This window comes from Protopterus annectens, chromosome 1.part1, assembly GCF_019279795.1.
Source record: "Protopterus annectens isolate FY-2018-M chromosome 1.part1, PAN1.0, whole genome shotgun sequence".
NCBI lineage: Eukaryota > Metazoa > Chordata > Ceratodontiformes > Protopteridae > Protopterus > Protopterus annectens.
Genome location: NC_056726.1, coordinates 337,990,812 through 338,015,271, shown reverse-complemented (window position 1 = coordinate 338,015,271; position 24,460 = coordinate 337,990,812). Strand labels below are relative to the sequence as shown.

The following is a 24,460-nucleotide window of genomic DNA, read 5'->3' as shown; positions in this document are numbered from 1 at the left end:
TGTAAAACTGTAATCGATAATACTTACGTTGTATGTGCTTTGTTATATGTGAAGAGTTTCTCCCCAGGCCTCTGCTGAAAAAGGACTTGTGCCCATTCAGACTTTCCTAGTAACCAAATGTAAAATAAATAAATAATATATATATATATATATATATATATATATATATATATATATATATATATATATATATGTATATATAGCGAATGAGAGAGATTTATGCGTGGGCATCCATGTCAAGTTATTGAATAGTAATATACTGAAAGTCGTAATATAGAATGTACAAAGTTGAAAAGTTAAAATGGTGGAGTCAGTTTACCTACTTCTCTAAGTGTGTATTTGCCCAATAGCACAACCCATGTTAACATTTGTTTTTGAGTTTTGCTAACAGGGGAGAGATATTGCTTGTTGATTGACTGTGTACTGACACAATGTATACATATATACAACTATATAATACACATGTAGGTATTTTGTGTTCAGCATTGCAAAATTTCAGCACTTTTAGTATAAGCTATTCAATAAGTTGTCACTCAGCCTATATATATATATATATATATATATATATATATATATATATATATATATAAATATATGAAGAGAGAGAGAGAGAGAGAGAGACCTCCTACCCCACCCCCCTTATGCAGCTAGCAAATCTCTCCAGTTCTCATCCTTAAATACTCGAAGCCTCTGTAACAAAATTCCAAACCTTCATGCCTGGTTTCTACATAATCTCCATCTCAGAAACCTGTCTCAAGCCCCATATAAAAGACTCTGAACTAGTACCACCTAACTACATTGTCCACTCAGAGGTGATCTCTGCATCTAAACCTTGTCATCACAATAAACAAAACATGCAAGCAGAGTGCCTCTTTGGACCTCTTCAAGAGGAACCTTGAATCACGTCAGTCGCCCTGCTAGACAGGGTCCAGGAAAGTAAATAATGTGGGAAAAAATAGGGAAATTGTTGTGGCTGCTAGTTGTATAGGCCCTAGGGCTGATAGCCTAGTACCAACCTATGAACCTATGAACCTATGAACCTATGAACCACATTCTAGGAAATGACAGAACTCAAAAAAAAGTGGTGGGGTAGCACTCTTATACTCTGCATCCCTACTAGTCACCCCCTATACCAAACCCTTCCCCAAATCTGGTATGGTAGAAATGATACCAGCCCTACTCCACCTAAACAAGCATAAACTCATATTTATCTTCTCCCTCTATATCCCCCCTGGTGATAATGTCTCATCCCTTGAAGACATTCTCTCCTGGGTCTCTTCTAACATCACTCATGAAACAATAATCCTGGGTGATGTTAACATAAATTGGGCCACAATCCAATCTCCCACTAACTCACTCAACATTAACCTATATAACTTCACATAGCTAATCAATTCCACTACCAGACCCTCAAACAACTCCACTACTGGAAGTACAATAGATTGGATTCTAGTTAACCATCCTACTATATCTCAGACAGTGGTATTATCCCAGACCCACTAGCTGACCATTTCCCCACTTTCGCCCACTGTCTCCCTTCTTCTGTGCAACTACCTCACACCTATACTTCCTCTCACTGCTTAAAAAACTTTAATCCTGAAACTTTCATAAACACACTAAAAACACCAGCTAGAACCCTTTAAAAACCCTTCCCCTAGATAATGCTCTGTCCTACTTTAACACCACTTTCACAAACCTACTCAACTCCCTTGCCCCCCTAAAAACTAAACACATAAAAAGTAACCCTGCACCCTGGTTAACTACAAACACTTTGGTTTCCATGTGACTTCGCGACAAAGCATGGGCACAATACCAGAAATATAAAACCTCGATTACCCTTACTGAATATAAAACACTACACAATAAAGTAAAAAAACTCATAGCCTCTGACCGCAAATTATATTTCACTACCCACCAAACTAACCATAATACCAATCCCAAACTATTTTGGAAAGGAATTACAGCTCTCCTTAACCCTGGAAAAACAGAAAACCCTTGCCCAAACCCAGATGCATCTGACATGGACTTAGCAAGCCAATTTAACTCCTTTTTCATTGACTCCATCAACAAACTAATATTATCCTTGACCAATAACTGCATAGCTCCTTCTCAGCCTGCTCCCACCCCTTCCTCCGTTAACATCCCAAGCTCCCAACCCCCACCTTTCTCCATCAATTCCATCTCCATATCTACCATAAAAAAAAAAATCCCCAAAAATTAAAACCTGGCTCCAATGCCCCTGACGAAATCCCCTCCTACTTCCTAAAAGTAGCTGCTGAAGCAATTGCCCTCCCTGTCACCATACTAACAAATCAGTCAATGTTAAAATTCCAGGTCCCCCAACTTTGGAAGAAGGCCTTTATTATTCCTCCCCATGAAGGAGGAAATAATAATGACATCCCTAACTTTCACCCTATCACCATCCTATCCCCTATTTCTAAGCTACTTGAAAAGTGTGTCCACCAACAAGTCTTACCTTACCTCATCAATAATCAGCTTCTTACCCACACACAACATGGCTTTAGACTAGGTCATAGTACCTCCACTGCCTTCCTCCCCTTCCTAGAAACAGTCAACAAAGCCTGCGACTCTGGCCACTTCGTATTCACTCTCTTCCTTGACCTCTCTAAGGCATTTGACACCATTTCCCACAATCTGCTTCGTACCAAACTCTCTAAACTTAACCTAGCCCCTTCCTCTACCCAGTGGTTCTCAAGCTATCTCACAAACAGGCAACAAGAAGTTAAATGGAAACAAGCTACCTCTCCCTTTCTCAACACATCCACAGGCATCCCCCAAGGTTCCATTCTAGGCCCACTATTGTTCAACATATTCATAAATTATTTCTTCCAAGCCATTCCTAACTCTAGTCTCATCCAATATGCCGATGAGTCTACTATAATCTGCTCCTTCCCTTCCATCACAACTATCAACAGTCTGACATAAGCCACCTTCTCTTCCATTGAACAGCAAATGCTAAACAAACATCTTGCCCTTAATGTAACTAAAACAAAACTTATGCTATTCAATGCCTCCAAAACCTCTTCCCTAGGCAAACAATCCTTCATAATTACCAGAAAAAATAATACCCCCCCTAGAACTAGTCTCTGACACAAAACTACTAGGAATTATCATCAACAATCAACTAAAATTTGACAAGCATCTACAAGCAAATATAAAAAAAACTCATAAAAAATTAGGTATGCTTTACTGTCACAGTTGCTTTATCTCTTCCACCACCAGGATTACATTAGCTAATACATACCTTATCCCATCCCTTTTATATGGTGCATCTATCTTAACCAGCCTGCAATCTTCCCTCAAAATAAAACTCTCATTTTGTTATAACAAAATACCCAAATTTGCAGCAGGTCATAGAGCTTCTTCCCACCACTGTAATTCCCTTCACCAACTAAGTTGGCTAGAGATACCAAACTTCCTCACATATACCCAGCTTATCCAAGCACACAAACTCATACATAACCCATCTCTTTGCCCCTCCCTAGCAAATACCTTTGAAATGCACAAGCCAGATAGACTCCTAAGATCCAATTCCCAGAACCTAATTAAATTGCATAAACCAAAACGTCCAGCTGGAAATCACCTGATGTTCTTCTTTCTTGCGCACTTCTGGAACTCTCCCTTCTCCCATCCGCACCACCAGCGGTCTCTCCTTGTTTAAAACCTCACTGCACTCATACCTTACTTCACAATGGAAATGCTCTTGCTCCCAAACAACCTAATTCTGATCACATTTTCTTCCTAACTTTACAAACTTATTTGCTGCCTATCACTGCCTCCTAAACCCACGTGATGTATTCAACCAATAACTAAAAAGTTACCTCATTGTAATTGCCAAAAAAAATAAAAAGTTTACTACTTACTGAATTAACCTGAGCTGATGTAATTTTGGAAATGAAAATCTTTTTATTTCTGTATTAGGTAACATTTACTTGAAATGTGTGATATGGATTTGTACTTTTTCTGAACTATGTAGGTAACATTTATTTGAAATGTATACTATGGATGTATGCTTTTTTTTCTATACTATGTACCTGTATTTTTCTGGAGCTTTTCTCCCCAGGACTCCATTGAAAATGGGCTCCTTGTAGCCCAATGGACTATCCTGGAAAACAAACTGCAAATAAATAAATAAATAAATAAATAAATAAATAAAATAAATGCAACTCAAAACCTGGAAGAGGTGACATTTTCCCTTTCACTGCCACCACTCTTACCTAAAACTTTGATTTCTTTCATATAACCTAATCACTGCTCACTCTGTCTGACAAGTTGCTGAAAAACTAAACTAACCTTCCTTGTTGGAATGGACTCCAAGCACATCCCACTGAATTAAGATCTGTATTAATGACTTTTTCCTGTCAAAACATCATACTTTATTTATCCAGTTCCCCACTTTTAATAAAACTGTTTGTAAGTACAATGCATAGGACTTCTATATCTACTTTACTGGTTATGCCAATCCCAATCTAAAAAGAACTCTGGATCATCTTAAAAGAGTTCTTGTTTTCCTAACTGCAATATGTTGTAAAAAAAAAAACAAAAGAAAGAAAATAGCTGTTTAGTGTTAATTTAATATTAAGCACTTTTTGTTCTACAGTCACAAATGTGAGGTGTAATGGGTGATGACAGCTATCAAAATATAACTATATGTTAACCTAGTCTGTTTTTGTGAACCTTAGGAAAGTGGTTCAATAAAACAGCAAAGCTTAACAGTACATATGAAGAAAAATACTGTCCTTAGATGCATTGCAAGTGAAGGACAAAACATTTGTACTTGACTTCTGTCCATTCACATACCATCCAAAAGTCTATAAAATATCATTCCATATAAATAATAAATATATGTAACATATGCAAAAACTGTGGTTCAATAATTCAGTCTTGTATAAAAACTAAATCACTTCCCAATTTGCCAAAAAATGTTCTTGGAACCTGTCAAAAAAATGCTACAATCTCTCTTGGAAAACTGTGAACAACCAAATATTCTCTAATTCAGTACCAATGTCTTGGGAATATATGCATACAAATAAATGATACGTACTGTAGCAAGCAAAATGTTAATTTACCTTTTTATCAAAAATAAATGATGTTTTTGCAAAAAGTGCATGAACCCTTAGCATACAACTTGATTTGACATCTGATATATATATATATATATATATATATATATATATATATATATATATATATTTTTGTTTTCTTAATTTGCTATCAGCATACATATACACTGGTTCTATCTTACAGCTAGAGGTTGATACTGCCAGCTGAAATAGTGAGAAGACAGGGTTATTATGAATCCTGGGGATAATAAAAAGAACCCCATTTATCAGATACATAATAGCTGAAAAGTTGAATTTCTAAAGTAACTGAACCTTCAAACATAAGATAAACAAACATTCTCATATATGTATATATATATATATATATATATATATATATATATATATATATACCACAATCATTTCCCTTTATTGACATGTCCTTATAGCTAATGGCATCAGTTAATAATGGTCATGGCAACTACAGAATCTGTGTACTGCATTACCTCCAGACTGCTGCCCTTACCGGCTTTCATATACCTTAGCATTATTTCTGCGTATATGTTTATCAAACTATGTTTTCAAACATTTCCACTCTTCATTTGAAAGACTGTAATAACATACTAGGTGGTTTATATAAAATGCCAGATATCATAAATACAAAAAAAAAATCAGAAATTGCAATAGTATTTGACAACAGTGGATTAGAAGAGTCTCTTTTCTTTAAATTACAATCAAATAAAGTAATTTTGATGTTACTGTCCTTTAAAATATAACTCAAATTCAACTTCCAGGCATACAATTTAAAGCTAGTCAAGTCATTGTTAAATTAGCTCAAAACAGAGAGAAAAGGAAACACTTGTACTGAGTACATTGTTTTAAATTTTCATCAACATTCTATTTGTCAGAGTAAAAAAATGTACAGATGCTTGTGAGGACTGTAAAGGTTCACTACATGCTATGCTTTAACCTTACTATCCATCTGTCTTTTTCTCTGCAGGAGCATTGTAATCAGTTTCAGAGACTGCACCAACTATTAGCATCTACCTCCCCTGCCATTACTGCATTTTCTGCCTCAGCTGGAGAGGTGATCTCTGTTTGCATTGTGTGAAACCTTGGTACTGGCTTCCCACACTTTTTGTACCAGCGGACTGTTCTCAGGCTGGACAGGGTGTCAATTTTGATATTTTTTTCTGCTCCATAGCAGCAAACATTTGTTACTTGAATTGTGCTGTTGTGTGTACCTTTCTGTGCTTTCATTTTCCCTTCATTATAAAGGAGTTTAATTAATATATACTATTTTGACAAAATTGTGTTGATATCATCCAGATATTATGCATGGAAAACTAAAATGGATTCTCTCATTCTGTGTCACATTTGCTTTTTTCACATCAGCTCACTCTGATTTGTGTGTACATATTATGGTGTTTTTTAAATGCATCACACCTTCCAGATGTAATTACACACATTATTTAGATTTGCAGCATGACATGCCATAAAATGCAACACTTTTATAACCCTACACAGACTTCTGGTTGAACTTGTTTCTTGTTATAACGTCTAGATATAACAATGCAATCCAGTCAATGTCAACATTTTAAACTACTTCCTTGCCTAAATGAAGAATCTATTCCTTGGAAACACAGATACAATTTCCTGTTTTGTACAGACTCACAACAGTATTCCCCTCATCCAAACTAAACTGCTGTAAAGTCTCTGACTATGTAACTGGCATACCAAGCATGCTTATCAGACTGTTCCTCTTGGGCACCATTTTTGCTGTTATGTCAGTATATATTATGCAGACAAACTGAAATATTAATTTTCTTATAACCAGACATACAGTACTGTGTAAGGCCCTGTTACCAGACTGCATTCTTTCTTCTCAATATATACTGTGATGGTTTATCCTTGCAGATATAAAGAAGTATGGATCACTGGAGAAATAACTTGCCACCTACAAAAGTGTAATTAATTATGCTTATGGAATAATTTGCACTTCTTTCTGTGCATTTGAAAAAAAGAAACAGACTCAATGGATCACAGGTGTCATATGAATCTTTAGAAATTATAGATCTGAACCCATACAAATTCAAAGATTGTATTTAATCATTAGCCTCTGACAGTTTTTCACTTCTTTCATCATCTTTTTTCTTACTCTTAATAATTTTTATACTCAGCTTTGGCTGTTTTTCCAGTATAATGTACTTTCTATTTTCTACACTTGGTATTCAGGGACATCTCACATAGATAGATAGACTTGTGGGGGCAGTGTTACTGCTCCTGCTTCATTCAGACAGTTGTGTCTGGTGCCTCACGTTAAGCCCTGGGACGACCAGTCCTCCTCTACCCCCAGACACCAAGCTGGTGCTGATGTGGATCTTAGCTGTGTCCTGGAGTGGGTGTGGGGGGGGGGCAGTGAGTGCTGTCCTCCATATGTCATTTTTTTTCTTTAAGGTCTACCCCTAGTTTCCCCTCCCTCCCTTCATTATGTTGGTTGTGTCATGGATCAGGTGTGCAATGGGAGTGTGTAACATTTTGTTCCTGGCTTCATGGAAACCCAGTATGGCTCCTGCTCTGTCCCTTCTTAGACTCCACCTTCCCTTGTACAAACCCAGCATATACCACAGATGTCAAGGGGAACATTCATGTAACCACCTCCCACACAAGGATGGGCACACTCCCATCCCTCCCTGTCACTTTGTAAAATGCCTTAGCCACTAATCAAACTGGGCCATAGTTAGGGCTATATCTCTCTGTGCCACTGGAATGGCATATACCATATATTTGTTAGATCCATCCATTCACAACCCCTTTTTTGGTCGGTGTGTCACTTGAACAGTGACAATCATCAAGAGCAGAGGTTCACACTGCTGGGTGACTAGCCCTGCCATAGTTGTTCTTTCATACCACTTACAAACACACACACACACACACACACACACACACACACACACACACACACACACACACACACACACACACACACACACACATACACTTACCCCTATGTCCATTTAAAGTGCTGAATCCACCTACTGTATACCTTTTGTAGTGTGTGTGAGAGAAACCAGAGTACCTGGGGAAAATCCGCAAACACAGGGAGGACATGCAAACTCTGCATAGAAAGTATCCAAGCCAGGAATCTAACCAGAAACCCTCTTGCTGTGAAGCAACAGTGCTATCTGCTGTGCCACCATATCACCCCTATATTTGTTGGATCATAGGATCATAATGCCATAGGCTATACGAGACAATTTCTTCAGTAGCCATGTGTGCCAATAACCACCCTTGGGATCTAACACTCCTTCCAAGTATGGCAAGGCCTGTAAGTCCTGGAGTAACTTTAAAAGTACCAATCCAGTTGTTCAAGATATTTTTAAAGGTCAACAGGGAATTGCATCACTTGACCTGTACTGGGAATTTACTCCAGAGTATTAGGAGTTGCTGGGTGATGAACTGATCTCTCTATCTAGTTTTACTTATTTTATGATGTACATTGAGATATCCTTATCTATGTTGGCTGCACTGCTTGACTTATCTAGAAAAAAGGAGATCAATGACAGTAGGATACATGAGGCACAATAATTGAGGCTCAGATCCCACTTCTGGAGTCTATATGCCACTGAGTGCAGGGAGAAAAAATCCAGTACAGTAAGGCAATAGAATGAATCAGTTTGCATTTCCTGACAGGGATGCTGTTGCATTTCATGTCATTTAGTTTAAGCCTTTTTTCAGTGCACCAGGTGTTGACTTGTGTTAATTCATTTTGATTGGGTATAAGTATCTTTAGCTGACTTGACAACAGCACCCAGCTTGCAGTTATCAGCAGCTTTGGTTAAGTTGAGATCAGTGTTATCAATTTTGATGTCAGAGCAAGAGACCCATCACAGATCCCTCCAAACTATTCTGTTGGTTTTGCAGAACAGGTTTACATCCTTAGACAGAATATTTTTGATACCATTTTACATGCTGATGTGCAGTAAATCCATCAGTAATGTGTTGGAGAATGTCTTGTATGCCAGACACAGATGACGAGTATAGTGATAGGACTATGAGTTGGCCCATGCTGGACATGTTGTTTAGGCCTTTTATCCTTTTAGTAAAGTATCTCTGCAGGTGTTTCAGTTGCTGTGTGTGTCTGGACAGATACATGCCAAATGGATCATTATATTCAATGATTTGCCTAATGAGAGCTGAGTAAAGGGGGACAATGACATCTCTAGATCTAGACACAACCCTTTTGTTTACAGCAATGGTCACATATTGATCAGAAAAGTTAGGTCACTGTCCACATAAGTTCCCAAATCCTGAGCAACTGGGTCAACTGTTACAGGCATATTGTCAATGTGGTCACTGGGGTAGATGACTTTAGGGGTAAGGATTTGCCAGATCACACATGCACTCAGGACATAGAAATACAAGCACCAGTATGACTCTATCATAGTCCATGTTGGTGCTGACCTGAGGCTTTCCTCCCTAGACTGTATGAAGACAGACATAACAGACCTTTCAGAATATATGTCCCAGGCAAGCATGAGTCTAGGATTGAGCAGCATACTACTTTCTCCAAGAATGAGACCACAACATAAACAAAAGATAATTGACTTTAACAAGTGTCATTCTAAAGGGGTCCAATATTTGCCATCTTGGGTGGATATGATTGACAGACTACTATGCTTTGCCAAGGATAGTCTGCACCTGTCCACACTAGACTTTCAGATATTGACCAAAATGTTATCCACCCCATAGTGCCTTTTTTAGGCAATGCCAGTCTGATAAACTTTCCAACATAGTTGATTCTCCATGAGATAAACTAAAGGTGTTACTGCTCAATGCTAGGAGTCTCAACAAGAACTATCACTCCCAGGAACTGCTCCTCACCCTGGAGACTGTTGACATCTGTGCAGTTACTGAGAAATGGTTTAAAGCTGTGGAAGGCACCCCAGCAGTACAATGTTATAATGACTGTCACACATTTAGACCAGTTACTGCACAAGAAGGGACAAGAGATGGAGGTGTATCAATCTGCATAAAAAGTAAGCACACCTCAGGACTGGTCAAACAATATGACATGCCAACTTTAGGCAAATTCCAATACCATATCCTTGCTAGCTTTAGGCCCCTGTCTATGACCCAGGATAGCCATACCACATACTTAAATGCACTGGAGTCAATCACAATTCAACTCAACACTATATTCATGGGTGCTTTCAACTATCCCATCATATACTGGGATACATTCACAACCACTTACATGCAGGGTCAAAAATTCCTGGACTTTGTCAATGCAAATACCTTGGAACAGCTAGTCTGCACTAGGGTGAAAATATCCTGAATCTGGTTCTTATAACTATGAAGGAATGTTGCCAGATCTTATATGCAATGTTCTCACTGGCCAGATCGGATCACAAAGTGGTCACTCTTGAAATAAATGTAAAGGCTGAACTCCCAGCATGCCCCAGAACTTTAAGAACTTTTCCAAAGCTGAATACCTTCCATTAAGAGATGGCATAGCTAATTTCTAAGCCCAACAAAACTGAGGGAACACGGTGGTCTATGTGGAAATGTTTTTGTTGCACAAACATGTAAATAACTGCCAAACTAAAATAAACATAAGCCAAACTCCAAAAACAAGCCTCCTTGGTGGACCTCCAGTATAAATAGGTTGTACAACAAAAGAATGAAAATCCTGTCCAAAAATAGGAAGGGTTATGCCCAAAAGACTAAAAATTCCTTCATCAGTCTCAACAAGTAACTCAGGGGACTAATCAAGTCCGACAAAGCCAACTTTGAGGAAAAATAGTTTCCAAGGTAAGGATACAATAAGGCATTTTTCAGTTATGTATGCAACCTTAAAGAGCACACTCAACAGTGTGCTGAACTAATATTAAATGGAACTTCCTATACCACACCAGGCAATTATAGCAAATTTGCTGGCTGATAACTTTCGCATGCATCAACATGTACCTGACCAGGCATTTGAAAGAGCTGGAGTGGCCACAGTGATTCTGCACTAAAAGAATACAAGATGCAAATAATGTGTCCTATGCAGACCACGTTAGAGCCCAGTCCTTGCACTCTTGTCTACTACAGACTACTGAGGGGTGATCTATGCCTAACCTACAAGACATTCTCTGATCCAGCCCCGATGAAACTGCTACACATTCACAAAGCAAGCAACACTAGCATTACCTGATCTAAGGATCAAAACCTTGTCTGTGACATAAACAAAACATGTTGGAGGGACAGCTATATGTCTCAGAGATAGCTTCTTCATTCTCTAAGCCTGTTCAAACACAATTTGGAGCAATGGATGGGAAATCGTAAATTCAACCTTAGCTTGTCACCTATGGCCCTTATGTATAGGGGCAGTTTGTAGATGTCCTAAGGCACAGACATATACCAAAGCTTTTCTAGCCTGTGGGCATTAGTAAGAAGGAAAACTGGGGCATGAAGGGCTAGGTTTGAAAAGGCTCTGAGGCTGTTAGTCTAGTAATCTCCTATGACCCTATAATCCTAAAAAGGATACAATAATGACTTTTTTGGCATTTAGTTTCAGTCCATGATTTTTGGCACCAGTTATTTATTTTGGACAAACCTACTTGCAGGATGGCTAAGTCATTTGAGGATTCCTAGCTTACAGTCATCTGCAAATGATATCAGTCAGAGCCCTTTGGTATTGGCTTTTACTTCAGAAAAGCAGATGCCAAACAGGAGAGGACTCAGCATGGAACCTTGGTTGATTCCACTGTTGACTAGTCTCTTTGTGGAGGTAACATCCCATATTTTGATTGTCTGCATCCTATCTGTGAGCCAGCTGGCAATCCAGCAGGTGACATAGGGGTTTATTCCCAGTATATTTAGCTTTTCTACTATGCATGAGTGGGGAATTATGTCAAAATCTTTGCCAGGTCGAGATATGTGGCGTGTACCTTTTTGCTTTCATTCATTGCTTTTCAAAAAAATCTATCAGGCTGAGTAAGCGTGACCTGCAGTTGATAAATCCAAACTGAGATGGGTTCAGTGTTTGGTGGTTCCCTATGGCCTGATTAATTAATTCTATGATAAATCTTTCCATGGCATTACATATGAGGCTGATAAGATTTATGGGTCTGTGGAAGCTCCTCCTTTATGAAAGAGAATGACTGTAGCTGTTCGTCATTCACTTGGAACAAAGCAAGTATGGAGGCTGAGACTGAATAGTGTTGTCAGGGGTGTGACTAAATAAGGCTTCATACTATTTGAGACGCATCCAGGCATAGTTTTAGGATTTGGTCTTATATAGAATAATTGATATATGGATAGATAGATAGATAGCTAGATAGATAGCTAGATAGATAGACCCTACCTCTGATAGATAGATAGATAGATGTGTGTGTGTGTCTGTGTGTGTGTGTGTGTGTGTGTGTGTGTGTGTGTGTGTGTGTATATGTATATATATATATATATATATATATATATATATATATATATATATATATATATAAATTGTATATATATATATATATATATATATATATATATATATATATATCTATGTATATGGATCTCGGTCTATTGAACGAATGATCAATAGTCCGAATCCACAATAACCAAACGCACTTTAACAAAACCACTTTCACTGAAAAAGCGCTTTCGTTAAAGTCCGTTCAAAAAAAACAAAAAAAAAACAATACATTTTCTTTAATGCCCTGTGTGGGGGGCTGTGCCTCCCCACACCCCCCCCTACTTTTATATTCTCACTCCGAGGTCGGACTACAGTGGAGAAAAGGGAATTCTCCCTTAACCGCACCATAGTGCAACCGGCACAACCAGCATGTATGTTCGGTGATTTCTGCTTCGGCAGAAAGTGCCGCCAGAGATCTGTACAGTTCCCATATAAATATATATATATATATATATATATATATATATATATATATATATATATATATATATATATATCTACATACATTTTATATATATATATATATATATATATATATATATATATAACATCTGATTACAAAGTGAAAAAAATAGTGATCACAGAAATGTAGTCCATCATGTTATTACTAGATAGGACACTTCTACCAGACAAGATCTATTGACTTTCTGTGTAAACCTCTGCGATGTAGTTGTGAGGAAAGTTAAAGAGATAATGATTGTATTGTATTGTCCTCAGGTCCCACATAAGCTATGTCAAACTTCTGTACACACTTCTGAGCATGGTCGGTTTTATACAAGGCGAGGCCTAAGGAAGATGTTTGAAGAATGGATCTCCACTAATAAGCCTCATTCAAAATCTCTTTATACAACTTTAGGTGTGGCAGTCAACAGACCCCCAGAATGGCTGAGGTTCTAGGTACTCTGATAATTACTTACTGTTTTTTTTTTTTACTGCTATTCAGGAGAGTTATGTAATTGTCCGAGAATATTGCATGTGTCTACAGTTATCAATGGTGGTATGATTTTTTTTTCACACAGATACAGATGGGTGCAAGCATGTGCACAGGCATGCTTAGACACACACACACACACACACACACACACACACACACACACACACACACACACACACACACACACACACACACACACACACACACACACACACACACACACACACACATACATATACCTTATTTATACCCACTTGTATGATAGTATAAACTTCAAGTATTTGCTTGTGAGAACACAAAAATGTCCCCAAAATGTATCTAACATCATTGCTGTCAGAAACATTGAGTGCAGCCTTGTGTAACCCTCTCTTCCCTTTCAAAATTTTATCTTAACAATCAGGTATAGCCACCCAATATCACGGAAAGTTTTTGAATTTCACTTTTATTACTTATAAAGATGATAAAATAACAGGTTTTGCATTAACAGCATTCTCTGAAGGATACATCTAAGACTCACATCTATTATTTGTTGAGTGACTACAGTCCAGAACAATTTGCCAGAAATCCATAAATATGACAAGGAACAGACCAAAACATGACATAAGGTTGGGGACATTTGAAAGCAGTGCCCTTTGTATATGAACACACACACACACACACACACACACACACACACACACACACACACACACACACACACACACACACACACACACACACACACACACACAAATGTGACCATCAATTACAACCACTTGTATGACATGTACCACAGATAATCTGCTTGCAATTGAATGAGTGAATATATGCATAAAGTAATGTGCCAAAAACGCAATTCACCTTGCTGCTGTATGAACCACACACGGCAACCTACTGCAACTCCATCTGCCATTTAAACCTCGTAACTCAAGAATCAGAGACAAAGCCAGAAAATAATGGGGAACAGAATAATGGACAGATATTTAAATATTGCACTTTTTAAACCTGTTACCATAACAGGCTTTGCATGCACTCTTTGAAGGATATAACGTCTGAAACTCAGATGCCTGCCATTATTTACATACATGAAGTATATGTGGAAATGGTGCATGCATGCATATTATTAAAAAAACAGTCACTTCCTATGCTCCTCTACAGTGTTAGATTGGGGTTAAATTGAAAGAGCAAACTGCCACAATCATATCTTTTGAGTTGTCGCGGTTACATATTTATTTATTAACCTCATTAATCTTAATGGGCTTCACAGCCAAGGTCCAGGGAAAAAATCTGCACTTTGCATACTTTTTCACTGGCAAATAGCATAAGCTAACAATAAAATATACTACATAACATAGAGCTATATGTTGTTTTACATTTGATCACCATGCTAAGTGCATTATACAGTATTTATATGATGTTGAAGTCACACATATGTAAAGAACATTCAGCATTACGTGACTGTCATCTGACTGAAAAAATACTAATCATAGAAATATAGTCTGGCACGTTGCTTCTAGACAAGATACCAGACAAGCTCTAGTGACTTTCTGTGTAAACCTGAGATCTGATTGTGAGGAAAGTTAAAGAGATAATGATTGTATTGCCCTCAGGTCCCACATCAGCTATGGCAAACTTCTGTACACACTTCTGAGCATGGTCAGTTTAAATACAAGGTGAGGCCTAGAGCAGCAAATTGAAGAATGCCCCATTCTATAAAGCCTGTGTCAAAATCCCCTTATGTACATGGAGATGTTGGGGTCACCACAATCTCAGAAGGCCCAAGAGTCTAGATGCTCTGCAATGCATTTTCTTCCTTCTTTTTTCAATGATAGTGAATTTTTTATTGCTATTCAAAGAGTTACATATTTGTCCAATCTTATTGGGTGCATTATAGATAAAACTAATGGTACACATTTGTTTTCAAGCACACTCGCATGCCCGCACACACACACACACACACACACACACACACACACGCACACACACACACACACACACACACACACACACACACACACACACACACACACACACACACACACACACACACACAAGACCTGAGATGTATGCTAGCAAGCAAATGAATTAATACATACAAAGAAAATGACCCAGAAATATAGTTAAGTATCTGCTGTCAGAACCATAGAGTACAATACCCTTTGCCCTTTCAGCTTCTTATCTAGACCAAAAATCATGGTCATATTTTAAATATTTCTTTTATGTATTCTTTTTATATATTTAAAAATCTCCTAAAATACCAGGATTTATATTAGCAAACATTTTCAGAAGAATACGTCTGAAACTCACATCTGTCTGTCATTGGTTAGTGACTGCAATCCATCATAATTTTCCAGAAAAACACAAATTTGCAAGTAACACACCAAAACATGAGGCAAGGTTGGAGAGAGTGGAGAGCAATAATCTCTATACACACGTACACACACTTAAAACACACACACACACACACACACACACACACACACACACACACACACACACACACACACACACACACATGCGCGACCATCAGTTACAAGCATTGATATGACTGTGTACATTTCAAATATTTCCTTGTAATCGAATGAGGAAATAAATACATATATAATGGCCTCAAACCATATTTCAGTGCACTGCTGTTAGAAACATACAATACAACCTATCACAGCCCTCCTATGCTCTCTTAACCTATTAACTCAAGAATCATAGACAAAGCAAAAAAATGATGGCAGTCACAGGCCCAAAAATGGGGACAGACTTTAAGTATTTCAATTTGAAAGCTGATACAATAAAGTTTTTGTATGTGTTCTCTGAACTAGTCAGGAACTCAAACGATTGCCATTATTTTGAGAATGTTGTCATTGTAAGGAACACAAATTGTATTAGAAACAGACCAAAAATATAAGGCAAAAATAAGGAGCATCCCAAAAACTGCATGACATCTGTGAAAGATGTTAAAGGTAAAGAAATAATTGACAAGTTGACTTTTTTAGAATGGTACATATGCCTGAAATCTAATTCACCTCAATATTGCTCTGTAGACCTGTGTTTGAGTGACTTCATTCTCCAATAACAGCAAAGGCAGCCAGAGAAACAGTCCAAACTTCAGAGAGGACTACTAGTATTAGCAATATTACTGTACACTCCATAACTTCTGACCCAGACATGGCAACATGACTCCTGCACAAATGGATTGTCTGAATCATCTGACAAGAAACTGATCTTTACAGTCTAGTTCTGGTTTAAGAGCCCCACTGCCAAGCTAATTAAAAAAAGGAAAGTTGTTCATTAAAGGGGAAAGTTAAAAATGGAATGCACCGCCAAAAGTTGTATAGTGGAGAGGTAGGTACTATGAAGGAGTTTTCCGTCCTATAGGTCTCACAGTAAATCCACCACTGGCATGCCAAGTATGACTTGTTTGGCAGAATCAACATTCCTGCAGTTCAGAAGACTTAAGAAACAGTATTCTGTAAATTCTCCCACGTGGTCTTAGCAAACTGAAAATGCATGTTTATTTTTTGGACAATGCTGGAGATCATTGTAATGCCTTCACAGTAACAGAAATGAAACACTATGGTAGTGATATGGTCTGAAAGAAGAACACTCATCAAATCTAAACATAGAATTGACCAAAAGCTGGGTGAAATAATAAGTAAAAAACTAGTAATTCCAACTAAGAGGAATTCTGAAGTGAGAATCTGGCCATTGCTGAGAGGGTGCCACTGCTTGCTGGGAATTCATAATAGCCTTCCTCTAATAAGATTTTTTTTTTGAATATTGCTTGGCCCTTTCTCATTGGTCATATACATACATCTCAACTGTCCAGATTTTTGCAGAATGTCTAAATGTTTGCCTCATATTTTTGGTCTGTTCTTCATAAAATCTGTGGTTTTCTGTCAAATCATGGAGGACCGAAGTCATTAAGTAATGGCAAATATTTGAGTTTCAGACTTCATATACTTCTGAAAATGCATGTTAAAACAAAACCTTTTATTGTAGCAACTTTCTAATTTTATCAAAGCAATCTTTAAAATATATACCTATATTTCGGCCTTTGACCCCTATTATTTTTGTCCTTGTGCAGATTTCTTGTGTTTGGAGGTTGAAAGGTATGTTTATATGGACCTTGGTGTCAGGAAACAATCATTAAAGAGGTTAGGAAACCAGTTCTGTCACAGAAATGACACCATTTCTAGTGATACATTTCAATTGTTAGCTAACTATGTTTTCTGCTGAACTTAGATTAAATTGACTTAATTTGTAGAATGCATTTTTGATTAGTTCTGTGCCATACACTAATATAATAATCAAAAGAAGAAACTATGTTGTGGTATTTCCTGCCATGGTATTAATTACAATGTTTTCATTCACAAAATGTAAACATTTTCTTAATATCTTACCTGGTGTATTGCATTGCGAAGTTTTTTTTGTTGCGATGAGATCATATTCTGTAGATGTAGGATTTTTTCTTGAAGTGTGGAAACTTCCATCTTGAGAATTTTAGAGCTGAAAGAGAAACAATCATCTAGTGAGTATTTTAATACTTCTGTGACTTTTTTCTGCTTTAAAGAAATGCTAACATTTACATCTAGAAGTCTCTTTGGGTTATGAATAAATCTTGTATTGTGGTAGGGTGGAACTGTAGAAATCACACATCCATTTTTCATACACTTATCTTGGTAAGGGGTGCAATGGCAGAACTCTGAGCAGGACAGAACATACTTCTTCATCCAAAGAAACAGTCACCAGCATAATTTGCTGTATCTCCAGGTTTTCTCAGGCAAGCAGAGAAGTATACTCTCTATATTAGCTTGACTCCATCCTGAGGAATCTTCCTAGTGACCTACACCTGGTACATCCCCTCAAGCATAGGCACTCAAGAGGCATACTCACTAGGAGCCTAAACCACTGCATCTATAGAAGCAGCAGACATTTTTTGAAATACCCTGGACTGCTGAGCTCTGCACTATATCACAAAAAGTAAACCCAGAAGCTCAGTAAAAGAATATTGTTTCTGTCAGCAGTATCTGCAGTCGTATTATTTTACTTACTGCTCAAAGCTTACAGCCATAGTAAGAATGGATATATTTTATTGGTAACCTGAATATTTTATCACATTAGTCATCCTCCTCTTCAGCACTGCAGTCCAGTTCAATGACCGCAGTACTTCCCACAGTGCAGAAATCCACTGATCAGTGTGCACTACCTGAACTGATGAACTAGACCCCTGAAAAGGATTAAGTCATTTTCTGTGGGGCAGAACCCTAACCTCTTATTTCGAAGCACTAAATTTCATTTCAACGACTTCAGACACATGCCAGGAAATCAAACCAGTACCAACCAGAGCTCACAGTCACTTGAGCAAAACATAACAATATTACCCCAAAGTAAGAAAGATGTAACTGTCTCAGTACAAAACTTGATGCTTTAATATTATCTAGAAGTAAAAAATATGTAACTGTCCCACTGCAAAACTGGATGATTTAATATTACCTACAAGTAAGAAAGATGTAACTGACTGCAAAGCTGAATGCTTTAATATTACCTAAAAGTAAGAAAAATGTAACTCACTCACTGCAAAAATGAATACTTTTGAAACCTCACCTTTCTTTGCTTTGATCTTCTAGCCATGAAAGTCATGAACAGGAAGGGATACAATACAAATGCCTGTTGGATCACTAAACCCACATTGAAAGAGTTTGACTTTATACTGAGAATGTCAAAGCAAATTTTAATAAACCTATAGTGGGACTGCCTGCTACAACACAGCAGCAACCATGGGAATGTGTAATATCCCTACATTTCCCACACAAGATTCCAAAATTCCCAATCAAATGCCTTCTCTAGGTTCAGAAACATATCGGAATAACAATGGCAAATCCCATCCTCACATCCATCATCCATGTAAGCAGGAAAAGTTAATATAGTGTTCCATTATCAGGGCAGATGTGACAGTGCTTCTTCTAAATCTGGGGCTCAATATTCATATCAAATTGTCTTTCTATTCTACTGGCATAGTCTTTTCCATGGAGTCTGAGAAGTATGATGCCTTTTTACCTAGAGTAACCCTCCATCCACTATCCTATTTTTGGGAAGGAGGACTACTACTGAAGTTAGTCACTTTAGAGGTACTACCTCCATCTTTCATGCAACAGTGAAAATGTGCATTGACAACAATACCTCAGTAACGCCCAGTAACTTCAACATTTCCAGCTGGATCTTTTATACTCGGGCATCTTTTAACTTAGTTGAAACATGGCTCTCCAACAACCAGCTCATCATTAACCTTAAAAAAAAACAAAGCTGTTACTCTTCCTACCTAAAAAGTTTAACAATATTAAACCCCTCTTCTCCATACAGTCTCTTAATAACACTCCCATTCAGGTAGAATCCAGTACTAAGCTCTTAGGCGCAACCATCAACGACCAGCTTAAATTTAATTTGCGTGTTAATAATTGTATCAAAAAGAATAATTCAAAACTAGGGCTCCTTTACCGTAACAAGAAATTCCTTACCTCTGAAGCCAAGATTACTCTCTCAATTACTTACCTTCTACCCAGTCTGATGTACAATTCTCAAATTCTCACAAATCTTAACTCAGCACTCCTGACCAAACTTGAATCTACCTACAACAAGGTAGCTAGATTTGTTGCCTAACAAACCCACAAATCCCATCACTATCTCACTCTAAAACACCTCAACTGGCTTGAATTACCCCACCAGCTTCTTCTCAGCTCCAGGTTATCCATTCTATCCTATACCCGCCTTCCTACTGCCCAGCACTATCCCCTCTCATCTCCCATTAGTCTCCCTCCAGATCTCTCCAAAGTTCTAAGACCTACTACAAATCTACAAACCCAAGTCTAAATTTGGACGCAACATGTACAGATATCACCCCACTATTGCTTGGAATAGGCTCCCACTAGAAATCAGGACCCTTACACATCCTAAATAATTTAAGACAGCCACCAAACAGCACTTTAAAAGTCACTGGTCTTGCCACTGCACTCTCCCTCCTTAACATCCCCTACTTCTCATAACTTAATCTACTTTCTGCCATTAACTCACTCTTCTCACTAGCTCTCTCTAATCTTCCTTGACTACTCTTTCTACTGTCTTCTAAAATCTATTAAGCAAATCACCTCAGAGAAACATTCTATTGTAACTGTCTTGCCTTCATGTAACTACATTATGATAAAACTGAGTTTTTGTAACCACTTACCCCAAAAACTATATTCATCTTAATGACATATTTCTTTTTATACATCCTGAAATAGTTTTGCTATACTCCTGATTATTGACACTGTATAACATTGCATTGCTACTTGATGCATTGTAATAATCCTGTAACATTGTTGTTTAATGCTAATTTAAAATGAAAATTGTATAATATGTTGGAGCTTTTCTCCCCGGGCCTCTGTTGAAAAAGGGTCTTCAGCTCAGTCGGACAATCCCGGTCAACAAATGTGAAATAAATAAAAATAAATAATAATACTCCCAGAGTTGTACCACCACTAAATTATGTAATCAGTCCAATGTCTTCATTTATACAAATCGAGTCAGTCCCATCAACTGCTTTTGACACTGACTTATCAAAGGAAGCATGCCTCTCAAGTTGAGGAGTTCCTCAAACTATTATTTTAACTCTTGACAGTGCCTCTTGAAAAGATAAACATTTCCTTACCCTTCATAAAAGAGCCTGGGCAATGTCCTCCATGCCACCAGATGGGTAGTCAACACTTCAATGAGATCATATGAAAATTATTCTCCATGGCCTTTCCAGTCTCATCCTTAACCACTTTTCTGATTGTTGCAGCTTCTGTCTTCTTAGGCTGTTAGCTCCTAATGCCAAATTCAAGCCCCTTCACCTTGGGTAATATGGAAGGTCTTTATCTTGTTATTGTCCATTACAACCAGTGTCCCTTAATGAGTACTAAATTACCAACAAGACCAACACTGACCACTTTGAGCAATTTCTTTTTTTTTCAAATATAATTTTTATTTGTTTTTAACTCATTGAGTCACAAACAAAACAAGTGTAATACAGTATACCAAAAAAAAATTATATAATATGAACAGTACAAAATGAGGCACCCAAGTTTTACCCAAAAGAATGTAAAAAAACAACTATGAGCACTATGTATATACAATGCTATGAAAGAAGCATTAGATAGTTAGACATTAAATTTTCCAATGACTGCAAAATATAAGAGCCTGTCCCAATGAAGTCATCCATACACATATCAACATTTATGTTGAAATACTAAGTCTAGTAGTCAACTAATGTTTAGTGATAATCATAAGTTCATGCTTGTTTAATCATTTAATATATGGTCTAAAAGAAGGCGCTAATATTTCAGGAAGTTTTGTTTCTTCTTATGGTTGGTAGTGATTAGCTTATGAGAGGTTATGTATTTAGTTGCCATACTTTTGAAACACTTTGAGTAATTTCTACTTGTCTCAATGTCTGCTTCTAATGTCGCATTCTGTGAACATCATACTCCTGTCCCTAATCATTGCTGGTATACAACAGAAGCTCTTCTTAACATGGGAGCTGAAATCATTCCACAGAAAACCATCTACTAGGCCTTGCCTGTACATGCTCAACATGCATTGAGCTTTCTATGGTCCATCTAGCCACAATCAAGCACCTAGTTCAACTCACCATGGACTGTTATTCTTTTGACAGCTCTGCATATTTCTTTTTTTTTTAAAACAAGTTTATTATTTTTAACATACAAAATAAATATCATAACAATTTTATACAAGTAATTAAAATAGAAGTGGTTATAACATTCAATAAAATAACCAAAGTATTTACAAAGACATCCACTACAATCAAATCAATTAATTAAACTAAAATACCATGCTATTGTAGCTAAGATTTTTTTAACAGATTTTGTAAAGTATCCCATATAATATAGTAAGATGTTTTTCTAGTAGTTCTTGATTTTATTGTCATCAATTCCATATGGCACACTACTGTCATAACATTTTTAAATTCATTAAACGAAGGAGGAGTATATGAGATCCAATTTCTGGTTATTATTTTTCTAGCCACTGCTAGAATGGACCATAACAAGGGACGCTTAATCTTTTTTACACTTTGAGGAACAGGAGTGTTGAATAATATAAGTGATTTAGAAATAATGAAATTATCTGTAAACAGAGCCTGCAAAAAATCATTAATTGATTTCCAATATTCTTTCAATTTTATACAGTCATAAAACATATGTGCCCAATCAGCATTAATTTCAACATTACATCTTTTACATAGATTGTCTTTATTATTTATTTTATTCATCATCAAAGGTGTATAAAAAGATCTATGTAAAAATTTCCAAGTAAAAGTCTCCAAATAATGGAAGAAGTAGTTTTATAAGCAGATTCCAATATATATTGTTTATCTTGTTGATTTGGTGATTCACCATTAATGAAAGTGAAATAATTCCAATAGGTATCTACACTATAATAAGTTTCTTCTCTGATAATTTTATGTATGTATGAAAGCTTACCTTTATCAGAAACTTTGTGTTGTAAATTTAATGTCAAGTAATCAATCAGTATTGGAATAGATTCTTTAACTGTTACGGACATTAAATCAATTTTATTAATAAGATGTTGTCTAAAGGTCTGAACCTCTAACCAGCAAGTTTCTCTCAGATCAAATTCTTGTTTTAAGTAGTCTAAATTTTTAACTTTATTATCAGATAGTAACTGATACCAGTACTTTAGTTCATTTTCTGTGACTAAAAGAGTTCTTTCTGAAGTGGATGACAAAAGCATACCTTGTGTATACATTATAGGAATAGAATAAAATTCCATTCCTTATACTTAGGATGCATAAATATAAAATTACGATAACTAATAATAATGTTTAATGGATAACTAACTATATATTTTGGTGTAATAGGTGAAGTACAAAATTCTTTTAATAACCATAACATGGAGTTATTTACAATCATATTTTTATGTGTTAAAGAAATTTTCGTGAAGTGAATACTAATTAGTTCCCAGTAATCTTTCCATTTTGCAACATATGACTGATCTATTAACAAAGTAATAACTTTTATAATAGAAGAAATAGTATATAAGTTAAAGTCTGGAAAAGAAATGCCCCCTTGAGACCAACTATTAGTATGTTTCTTTAATGCAATCCTAGTTCTATTAGGTGCCCATAAGAAATTTAGCATTAGTGTATTCAATTTCTTGATATTTATTTTTGTAGGTGGGAGTATTATTGATTGTATTAAGTATAATATCTTGGGAAATATTATCATTTTGATAATTGTAAGTCTCTCTTCCATAGTAAAAAACATATTATTGCAGCTATTGAATAGATTTTGTATATTAAGAAGACAGGTACTATAATTATTATGTATAATAGATTTGATATCCTTAGATAGTATTATACCTAAGTATGTTATCTGACCCGAACTGGGTATATATTTGCTAAAATCACTAATAAGGACATTTTTTCGTGCATATATAGGTAATATTTTAGTTTTTTCTTCATTGAATATTAAACCAGAAATATTTTTAAAATTCATCATTTTATCGAATAGGGACTGCATAGAAGAATTAGATCCTGCTGATGTTATCATCTGCAAAAAGTTGAATTTTAGATGTTGTATTTTCATCTATATCAAATCCTTCTATATCAGTACTGTTTCTGATCAGATTAGCCCAAGGCTCCATTATTAAAGTAAATAATAATGGAGAGAGCGGACATCCTTGTTTTGTACCTTTTAAAATGGGTATTTTTTGTGAGACATATGTTCCTATCTTAACGTAGGCCAGTGCTCCTTTATATAAATGTTCAATTAGATTTACAAATGCATCTTAAAAGTTTATGCACTTCAGTAAGATAAACAAGTAGTCCCAACTTACTGAATCAAATGCTGAACTAATGTCAAGACTAATAAGTGTTAAATCTTTCTTTTTCCTGTTTGCAAAATCTATTAATGTTAGAGTTCTCCTTATATTATCAAAAGTATTTCTATTTACAATGAAGCCTGTTTGATCTGTATCTATAAT

General features: G+C 36.5%; 1 protein-coding gene across 2 annotated transcripts in view; it reads right to left on the bottom strand.

Annotated features, from left to right (window-relative positions):
- The window catches only part of CCDC68 (coiled-coil domain containing 68), a 1,130,692-nt gene that overhangs the window by 178,860 nt on the left and 927,372 nt on the right, over nt 1–24,460 (bottom strand). For both annotated transcript variants that reach the window (XM_044075050.1, XM_044075059.1), the window contains one exon: nt 17,824–17,929. In XM_044075050.1, the coding sequence (XP_043930985.1) occupies nt 17,824–17,929 (106 nt within the window). The remainder of the gene's footprint in view (nt 1–17,823; nt 17,930–24,460) is intronic.